The following is a 10,117-nucleotide window of genomic DNA, read 5'->3' on the forward strand; positions in this document are numbered from 1 at the left end:
GTCAGGGGTTCCCGTGGCACAGACGGACAGCGGGACACCCAGTGTCTGTGTGTCAGGGGTTCCCGTGGCACAGACGGACAGCGGGACACCCAGTGTCTGTGTGTCAGGGGTTCCCGCGGCACAGACGGACAGCGGGACACCCAGTGTCTGTGTGTCAGGGGTTCCTGCGGCACAGCTGGACAGCGGGACACCCAGTGTCTGTGTGTCAGGGGTTCCTGTGGCACAGACGGACAGCGGGACACCCAGTGTCTGTGTGTCAGGGGTTCCTGCGGCACAGCTGGACAGCGGGACACCCAGTGTCTGTGTGTCAGGGGTTCCTGTGGCACAGACGGACAGCAGGACACCCAGTGTCTGTGTGTCAGGGGTTCCCGCGGCACAGACGGACAGCGGGACACCCAGTGTCTGTGTGTCAGGGGTTCCCGCGGCACAGACGGACAGCGGGACACCCAGTGTCTGTGTGTCAGGGGTTCCTGTGGCACAGACGGACAGCGGGACACCCAGTGTCTGTGTGTCAGGGGTTCCCGCGGCACAGCTGGACAGCGGGACACCCAGTGTCTGTGTGTCAGGGGTTCCCGCGGCACAGCTGGACAGCGGGACACCCAGTGTCTGTGTGTCAGGGGTTCCCGCAGCACAGCCGGACAGCAGGACACCCAGTGTCTGTGTGCCAGGGGTTCTCATGGCACAGCCGGACAGCAGGACACCCAGTGTCTGTGTGTCAGGGGTTCTCATGGCACAGCTGGACAGCGGGACACCCAGTGTCTGTGTGTCAGGGGTTCCTGTGGCACAACTGGACAGCGGGACACCCAGTGTCTGTGTGTCAGGGGTTCCTGTGGCACAGACGGACAGCGGGACACCCAGTGTCTGTGTGTCAGGGGTTCCCGCAGCACAGACGGACAGCGGGACACCCAGTGTCTGTGTGTCAGGGGCTCCCGCGGCACAGATGGACAGCGGGACACCCAGCGCTGCTCACCCACGTCAGCAGCGCTGGAGAAGCTCCACGTCCCATCTGCTGTCACCGTGCTGCAGCGGCTGGCTCGGCCGCGTCCCCTCCGCAGCACCGCGGGACACACCGGCACCGGCTCCTCGGGTAGCGCCGACTGCGGATGGAAAGCAGGTTTGCTAGCAGAGCTGACTCTGCACACACACGGACCAGGAAACGCTCACAGCTGTGCAAAGGGTGGTAATGTTTCTAGCAGCCAGCCTGTAAGATTTGCAGTTACTTGACACAGATTTGGAAGATCATTTTTGGCCAAGTCTGTGGGATAAGTCCTAAAATAGTCATATAAAATAAACTGCTCTGGTGCTTCAAAATAAAAGCCTAGAAATGCAAAAAGAAGAGCAGAAATTGCTCAACAGTCTGATCTCATTGGCAAGCGCTGCTCCGGAGCGGTGACATCAGCCTGGCTTCCCGCGCCAGCACCGTGACCGCGCCAGAGCAGCGACCCCGCCAGCGGGGCCCAAGGACACGAGTCGCTGGAGCAACACTCCGGAGCAGCTGGAAACAGCGCAGGACGGCGCCGAGAACTGCACCTGCCTGAAAAGCGCTTTTTCTAGCCTAACGTAACTTGCAGAAGGATAAAGCATGATACAGATTTCTCTGTTGGTGATAAAAACCGTATGTACACAGAGGGCTTTCTGATGTAGATTTTGCCAGGAAACAAAGCTAACTGTTTAATTACAGCCAGATTTGATATTTTGGGGGAGTCCTACAGTTTGAATGTCCAGTGTCCGATAGAGAGGGTGTATGAGCTGCTCAAGCTCAGCCGGGCAGTTCGAAGCAGATCCCAATTACTCCAACATTCTGCTGCTGCCGTTAGCCAACACAAACCAGCTGTCACCTAAGAACTGATGGGGCGCTCGAACCCGCTGGGGCTCTCAGACCCACCGGGGCACTCGGACCCACCCCTCATCCCCGCTGCCCAGGCCAGCCCCAGCGGGTCCGAGCGCCCCGGCAGGTCCCAGAGCCACAGCGGGTCCCAGAGCCCCGGCAGGTCCCAGAGCCCCGGTGGGTCCCAGATCCTCGGCGGGTCCCAGAGCCCCAGCGAGTCCCAGAGCCCCAGCGGGTCCCAGAGCCACAGCGGGTCCCAGAGCCACAGGCCGCTGGGCACAGGCTGACGGCTCCAGCGTTCCCCGAGGCCGCGGGGTGCAGACACAGCCTGACAGAAAAACTGCTTTGCTCTCATGTCAATACCTGGGAAGAGCGGAAGATGTAGAATTGCTTTCCCTCCTGTTTCAGTTGTATGATTTTCATGAGGAAGATCTGAAATACTGGACCTGGTGCAGCAAGGTGTTAGAAAATTAAAAGGTGTAATTATAGAATTTATTCAAAAAGGATGAAAAAGAAAACTTTGTACGGTAAAAGCAATCTAAATAGAAATATTCAAAATGCATGCGTCCTTTCCAGGATACTTGTTGATGGATTTATAAACGGCATGCATCTCGCTTTCCTGTCAATTCTTGACTGCACCTGCCATGGACTACACGCTGGGACCTCGTCCTGGTGGCAGAGTTTACACCACCCCCCTAAACCAGCCCCGGTTCGGAGCAAACTCCCTCAATATTCCCATCACAGAACGAAGCAAAGATCACTGAAGAAACCCTTGTTTTAGAAGTGCCACAACCTCTAATAATTACAAAATGAAGACAAATGACAAAGTCTCATCTCTTTTATGTAACAGGTTCTCAGAAGATCCCAGGTTAGCTGTTACACACTCAGTAAAAACCGCACTTTTCTGCACGTGACAGCAGTTCGCTCCCTGCTCCATCTCCGGTAGAACTGCTGGTGATGTTAAAACCTGCCGCACGGCACACAAACCAGCTGCCGCGGTTTATGCTCCTCTCGAAAACACCATCGGGCAGCGCGCCTGAGGAGGGGCCGCGCCGCAGCCGGGCCCCGCGCACGCGGCACGCTTCCTGCCGCCAGAACAGCACAGCTCCCCTGACCCTGACCTCCTTCCCTGCGTCCTGCCCATTGTCAGTTTTACAAAGACACGGTGTAGGAAACAGGCGTTTTTATAACAACTGGAACTGAAACGAATCGCCATTCATACCTTCGAGTCTATACGTGGAGACCTTTCACAAACAGCACTAAACTCAAACCAGATCTTTAACAGAAAATTCAAAATATGTTAAGATAAAATCTCAGTGGTTTTTCTCTTAAATCAGGCTGGTAGGCCTAATCCCAAATTCAGATACTGATTTGATTGATGTGTGTGTCCACCTAAACTAACTCCACAGCTGTTGAAGTGAAAACAGTTTTCCCCAGATAATTCAAGGAACATCTAATGAATTAGCCTGTTGAAATGTGAAAAAGTGTGTAGTCTAGGATGTTAAAGGTTTGCAAGAAAGAGTGACGGGGACAAGCAAAGTACAAGAAAATAAAGCTTGTAGGAGAGTCTAAATATGCCTCAGAGATGGGGAGTTGATTACAACTTGGATTGGGTACTTACGCAATAGACTAGACAAAGCGGACAGTGAGCACAGAGTTCATGCTGAAGGACTGAACGAACAGAGCACACACCAAAGCAGGAGAGCACTGCTGCTTGGGCTGACTCGGGGCTTCGAGGAACAGAAACCTTTTCCACCACCAAACACACCATCCTGAGCTTTAGGAACGGGGTTATATTCTTTGCTAGGTGGCTTAGCAAACTAACGAGCAGAATCAAGAAGCAATGTTTTACAGTGTCGAAAGCTAAGTTTTATTGTTTTCCATTTAAAATTGATCATGAGTTTGGAAAACATAAGGTCAAGTACATTCCAAGCCAAGTCTTGAGACTACAAACCCTTCTTATCGAAGGCAAACACTGAAAACAGTTGTGTAGCAAAGCTGCTCCTCCGGAGATTATAGCAAACAACTTTCTGCCCTCTGCTGTCGAGACCAGGAAAAAATGAGCTTGGACACAAATGTGTTGAGAAGGAAACGGCTGCGGGCTGAGCCCGACTCTGCTTTCCACAAAACAATCTCGTTTACGCTTCAGCTGGCTGGACTGCCAGTTGTTCCGTGCACTGGGGACTCTGCGAGGCAGGGAGCTCTGAGTTTGGGGTCTATCAAACAGGTGCCGAGAGCCGTTCACGAGCTGCTCACTTGAGAAACCCAGAGGCTCCTCGACATCCACAGAAGGGGCAGCTCTGCGAAACGGCTCCGTGGCAGAGACCACGGCCCTGTGCTGAGGTAACGAGGACGCTCCATACCCAGCGTGCTCCTAACGGTAACGTACCAACACTCTCCACTTTCTCACACATCATTCAGAACTTAATTTCTGTTTGTTAATTGCTTCAAGACGAAAATACTGCACTGCCTACAGATCTGATTTGATTAGCCACTCTTAAAACAAAACGTTATTTTGCTTTTAAGTGGTAAGATAAAAGTCACTTTTTCCATTATTAAATCAACAATCAGCTCTTCCAGACTTCCAAAAAAATAGTACAGAAATGGCCTCAAATTGAAGTTCACTTTTAGGGGCTAGATACCATAACAAATTTTAAAAAGCCTATTCAAACCAGAATGGGTTAAAAGTAGCAATGTTACAGTTTTTAATGGGTTATGAATAATTGTTTGTACTCTGCAGGGCTTACTCAAGGGGTTCTGTAAAGCAACTGCAAATTCGTGAAAAGAAACAAGTTATATTAAATACAGCTCAGATGTCACTTTCAATTTTGGCTAGACCTTACACTAAAACTGTAAAATCCAGATCCACAAGTGAACATGTACTTTACCATGATCTATAGGTTACTGAAGTAGATGCTTTCTCGCTCATGCATTTGTTAAAACATTTTTGCTTAAAAATGGAAAAGCACCACTTCTGTTGCAATACTTAACTAGGCTTTCCTTTATAAGCACACTATCCAAACAGGGGAACAACAACTGTCGCATTCCGACACGCAGATCGGATTTAGCAGAAGTTAACACTCCTTTATCTGCCTCCTAGCCCACGGTTTTAATTCAGTGGTTTCTCGGGTCACCTTCACCCACAGAAGCGCCCGGTCCGCCAAGCACGGACCCATGGCAGGGCCGCAGCGGCGGAGCGGGGGTGGGAGCGCCGGCTGCCGGCACCTCCCTTGGGTGCTGAGGGGTGGGAACGCGGCGCAAGGGGCAGAGCAATGTGCAGCGTCCCAGCTGAGCGAGTCCTCCGGGGAACGGGGCCGTAGCTCCACACATACTCATACACACACTCCTGTAAGGCATAGTTCCTGCCAGTACAGTTTATTATTACTATTTCAAAACAGAAGCAAAACCAAGGGGAAAAACTACTCGATGAATGTAAAAATAAATGTGCAGCTTCAGATAATACTGAGACAGCTCTGCTAAATGTAGGAAAGCTCTTCAACTATACTAACTTAGCCCTAAGGAAATCCTCGGCACAGCCCGCTGAGCTGCTCCATGTGCAGGTGAAGCAGAACCAGCCGCCTGTCTCGCGTCAGGCAGGAGTGAGCTCAGCACCAGAGGACGCGCAGCCTGTAATTACCGGCGCAGGATCTTGGCACAGGAAAGCGTTTCATCTGATCCAGATGTTTATTTTTCCTCAACATGTATTTGTGAATATAGGGTTTACTTGTTTCACAAAGCGCTCAGTACAACAACAGCCACGATTCAACACTATTTCATGTTGCGCACTATTCTCCTGCAATGGTTTGTTTTCATTTCCCCCAGCGCTTGTTCCAATTGCTGAATGAGGTGCAGGAGGGTAGACGGGTCAGTTTGCAACACCTGGGCCGTCTGATCTTCGTTCTGATTAAGATGGAGCTTTATGGTCACAGTGGGCTTGATCTGCTGTCTCAGACTTCTGCTGGCGAGCTGCACGGGGCGTTCAGGCGCGGCGGGAGTGGAGAACAGACAAACAGGACGGTTACCAGCTTTCACATTCACAGCTCACAGCAGGTTTGCGGGGCCTGCTTGGAGGACTGTGTAAAAACCCCTTTCATCCACATTAAACACAGTCTATTGTTTAATCATTACGCAATACTAACCCACTTTAATCAATGCTTTCATAATATTTCTGAAAACGAGGAGGTAACTAAGGCCAAATATATTTAGTACATGCCAAAATTTTTCAAACACCAATGGAGCTATGAGTTCAGTTTTCGTAAAGCAATTAATACTTTGCATGGTGACACGTCCCGTTCCTCTCATAACGAGCTATCTTTGGTGCACCAACAGAACAACGTCAGTTTTAAACACGTGAAAAACAGCTGCCTTAATGACTTAGAAATAATATAAATGTATTGTTTAGTAGTTGTAGATGATGTTGAAAATGTGCAGTACAACAGAGAGCACCGAAAAGGGACCGCAGTTACCTGCACGTCCAGCCTCCACTCCAGGCTGTGGTAGCTGGGCAGCTTTGGCGCCAGCTCGCTGAGAACGCTCCTGAGCTCCTTCCTGCTGCCGAGGTACAGCTGGAGCAGCAAGCTGTTCAGTTCATCTGGGAAGCCCAGAACGTGAATGGAATCTTGGAAGTCTAGCTCAGAAATCTAGAAACAGCAATTTAGGCCTTAATACAGAACTGTGTAATAATCGTTATTTGTTGAGAAACAAACAAAACTGTAAGTAAACATTACACATACAGTATGGTGCAGTTTTCTTGCAGAACGTGTGGGAACAAATCATCCATGTTTCAAGTGATTTGCACACGTTGATGCACTACTGCTGCTTTGCACAAGCTTCAGGAACAGTTTTAGGTCATTTTTTTTAAAAAGAAAAATACTCTGCATCCTCACATTTAAAGCTTCATATCAGAGACCAAAACGCAGCACAAAAAAGCATCTGAGCTTTGTCATGAGGAAGTTTGTACTTCGACCATCAGGTTATCAACAGTATGTTAATATCGGTACTCAAACTGTGCACAGTGTGAAATGGTCTGAATGTCTGCACGTCTCAGTGAGCACCAGGCACAACTTCAGGGCCCACGTTACAGTAACTCAGAGGCCCCAAGAGCCCACTCCCGCAGGTCAGTGCCTGGTTCACCACGTGGAAGCAGTTTTTATGGAACAGAAAGCACCATCCCTTTGCAAGGCATGCAGACCACAAACATATTCCATGACCAACCGTAATACACCACAATTTATCTGTCAGTCAAGTCACCTTACTCCAGGGGAGATCCTGCAACACTTCAATCCCTGCCCCACCTGCTCTTCAGAACAGCGCCTGCTTGAGTTCAATCTGGAATTACTTGTCCCTGCACCCCTTCCCCATGTTCAGATACTCTATGGGTAACAGGTCTTTCCTGTGGAAACAGTAATTATCCAACTACTGTTCTTTTAATGTCTGCTTACACCCACCCAAACTGTTGATGTCAGGAGCTGAAAAAGCTCTCAAACCTCCCATATCAGACAAACGTAAGGAAAACTTAACAGAGAGTTAGTACAGCGCGTGTACATCATGTACAGTGGCTGAACAAGAAAACAAATCTTCACTCGAGTTTTGTTAGACAGAGCTCAATCCTGAAGTAAGCTTCTCTAGATGGACTACATTACTGCAGGTTCTTGCTACATGCTATTAAAATGTTGTCATTTTAACTTCATGCACTAAATACAAATTCCATACATCCACACAGATGTAGTGTTTCAATAAGAGAACAGCATAAGAGACATTTCTTTTAAATTAAAAGAATACATGTAATCAGAATTTTGATCTAAGTTTTCCCCATTCATGAGTAGTTTCTGAGCTTTAAGTGTTTAGAGAACATCTCACGAGGGTACCTCTGAATTTATTACACACAAGTGTCCTTACCATAAGCTTGGAGCTCTCAGTCAGAAGATATGTTAGTCCCTCTACACAGTGCTGAACGGTGTCAACACCAACGTCAAGTTTTCCTTTAAAAAAAGCACCAACCACCTTTTATTTCCTTAATAAGTGGCCACAGCACCAACACACAAAGCTGGAAATTCAGCTAAAGCTAGCTTGCAAAACATGCATAGAAAATAGAGGGTCGCGCACCCTTCAAATAATAATGTAAGTGGATCAAAAGGCAAGTGAGACCCCGCCACCAAAACAACACAAAAAATCCGAGAAAAACCCAAACCCATTTCTTACAGCATAACACAGAGGAAACCGCATGCTCGCGTGTGAGCACGAAGTGGTGGCTGCAGTGGCACAGGGGGAGCAGCGGGTGGGTCTGAGCGCGGACAGCGGCCCTGCAGCCCCGTGGGACACAGCACCGGCGGGACAGGGCCCCCGCAGCACCGGCGGGACACGGCCCCCGCAGCACCGGCGGGACACGGCCCCCGCAGCACCGGCGGGACACGGCCCCCGCAGCACCGGCGGGACACGGCCCCCGCAGCACCGGTGGGACAGTGCACCCGCAGCACAGAGCACCGGCCCCCTCTCCCAGCGCCCCGCGGCTCCGAGCGCCCCCGCCGGGGCCGCCGCGCTTCCCGCTCTCCCGGGTCCGCCCTCCCGCGTCCCGCTCCCCGCCCGGCTCTTACTGGCGGCCGCCTCGCAGGCCCTTGGCGCCGCGCCCCGCCGCAGCAGCTCCACCGCCAGCCGCCCCAGCTCGCCGACGGCTGCAACGAGAGGAGGCGACTCCGCTGCAGGCCCCGGCCCGCCCGGCCGAGCCCTGCGGGGAGCCCCCCACCGCCCGGGCCGCGCCCGCCGCCCGCCCCCCCGGCCGCGGGGCCAGCCCCGGCGGACCTGCGGCCCCCAGGCGCGGCAGGCAGCCCAGGTGCGCCTTCTGCTCCTCCGACAGCACCAGCAGCATCGCCCCGGCCCGGCCGCCGCGCAGGAAGGGGCGGGACGTGCCCGGGACGCGCCTGCGCGGGCCGGGGCTGCCGGGCCGGGGGAGCCGCCGGTGCGGCCCGGGCGCCTCCGGCAGGAACCGGAACCGGCCCTGCAGCCGCCGCTGCACAACGCGTCCTGCCCGGGCCGGCGCAGCTCGGTACTCGGTGCGGGCCAGCAACGCACGCCGGGGAGCCGCGGGGGGAACACGGCCGGGCAGCGGGGTCCCCCGGTTACCTGCTGCGGACTGCGCCCCTCCCGGCTCACGGACCTGTGCTGAAAGGACGGCGGATCACGGCTGCAGGCGCCCTGGCTCGCTGGTGACTCTGTCGTCCTTCTCTCGGGTGCCGTGCGGAGCCGCTTTGCACACCCGGCTCCCGGAGCGCCGCCGCGGGCTGTGCTGCGCGGCCCGGGCGCTGCTCCCCGCCCGTCACCAGATCTCCCGGTGCGTCCGTGCTGCTGCCACCGAAAACTGCAGAGCCGCACGGGCACAGATGGTTCACAGAGGCTGACAAACCAATGCATCAGGTGAAAGTACAGCTGACTGACATGCAGTCATGTATTCCAGCAATGAGAAATTAATAAATGAGTTACGTACTCTTGCATTTCATGCTGTAGGGGAAAAAAACACTTCAAAAAAATCACGGTGGTTTGGTGGTTTTTACGTCCTTGCTCCCCGGTGAAACAAAAGTTGACCTGAGAAACATCTGCTCACCTGCTCCTCACTTCTCACCTCACTGCCTTTGAAATTTAGCCTCCCGTTGGGCAAAGGCAAAATGTTTCAAACGCAATCACGTTCGTGTATGTGTTGTGAGTCTGGTCCCGGGATAAGGATCTGTGCTGCTCTGTGCTGTTCTGTTCTGTGCTGTTCCGTTCGGAGAGGTCGGGCGGGCAGCGGTGACTGCTCCACGGATCCTGTTCAGCGGTGGCACGTCCTGTGTCCTGCCCGGGGGTGTTTCCGCGAACGCGAGAGGACGCTGGCGGGCCTCCTGCGGGTTTCCCCGCTGGGTTTGGTTTCTAAGCAGAGTCGGGCTAAAGTTCGTGAGGAGAACACCTTGTCCCCACGCGCGGGCACAGCCCGGCTCCCGGCGCGGGCAGCGGAGCGCGGGCCCGGCCCGAGCGGCGGCCCCGGGCGGCGAGACTTCGCCCAGACATCGCGCCGGGAGCAGGAGCCGTGGCAGCGGCTGCGGGGCTCGCCCTCCCCGGCAGCCGGGGGGCCGGTGGGAGCGGCTGAGGGCCGCCGCCCGCGCTCTGAGAGGCCGCGGCTGCCCCGCCCCCTGGCGGCGCGGCGGGGACGCGCCTCTCCTCCCCCGCGGGCGGGGCGGCCGCACAGCCCACCCCGCGTCACGCGCTGCCGGGTGAGTGACAGCCCGGGCGAGCAATGGCCTGCCTCGGCCTGGCAGCTGC

General features: G+C 53.8%; 1 protein-coding gene across 3 annotated transcripts; it reads right to left on the reverse strand.

The window, feature by feature from the left end:
• Window positions 1-3,801: 3,801 nt before the first annotated feature.
• Window positions 3,802-9,969, reverse strand: COMMD2 (COMM domain containing 2). 3 transcript variants are annotated; one of them, XM_080350013.1, is made up of 6 exons: window positions 9,309-9,969; window positions 8,982-9,218; window positions 8,422-8,499; window positions 7,727-7,809; window positions 6,295-6,468; window positions 3,802-5,794 (listed from the first exon to the last, which is right to left on the reverse strand). In XM_080350013.1, exons 1-6 carry the CDS (start codon window positions 9,319-9,321, stop codon window positions 5,597-5,599), a joined length of 783 nt encoding a protein of 260 aa, XP_080206139.1. In that variant the 5' UTR covers window positions 9,322-9,969; the 3' UTR covers window positions 3,802-5,596. The 3 variants fall into 3 exon arrangements, with proteins under 3 accessions (XP_080206139.1, XP_080206140.1, XP_080206141.1); XM_080350014.1 differs by lacking the exons at window positions 8,982-9,218; window positions 9,309-9,969 and adding an exon at window positions 8,627-8,938; XM_080350015.1 differs by lacking the exons at window positions 8,422-8,499; window positions 8,982-9,218; window positions 9,309-9,969 and adding an exon at window positions 8,627-8,938.
• Between the last annotated feature and the right edge of the window lie 148 nt (window positions 9,970-10,117).

This window comes from Nesoenas mayeri (genome assembly GCF_963082525.1).
Source record: "Nesoenas mayeri genome assembly, chromosome: 9".
In the NCBI taxonomy this organism is placed as follows: domain Eukaryota; kingdom Metazoa; phylum Chordata; class Aves; order Columbiformes; family Columbidae; genus Nesoenas; species Nesoenas mayeri.

Coding starts and splice junctions, on each gene's coding strand:
- COMMD2 (XM_080350013.1), bottom strand. Junction 7,810..8,421: donor GGCCTGCGAGGCGGCCGCCA/GTAAGAGCCGGG, acceptor CTTTTTTTAAAG/GAAAACTTGACGTTGGTGTT. Junction 6,469..7,726: donor CTGAGAGCTCCAAGCTTATG/GTAAGGACACTT, acceptor TGCTGTTTCTAG/ATTTCTGAGCTAGACTTCCA.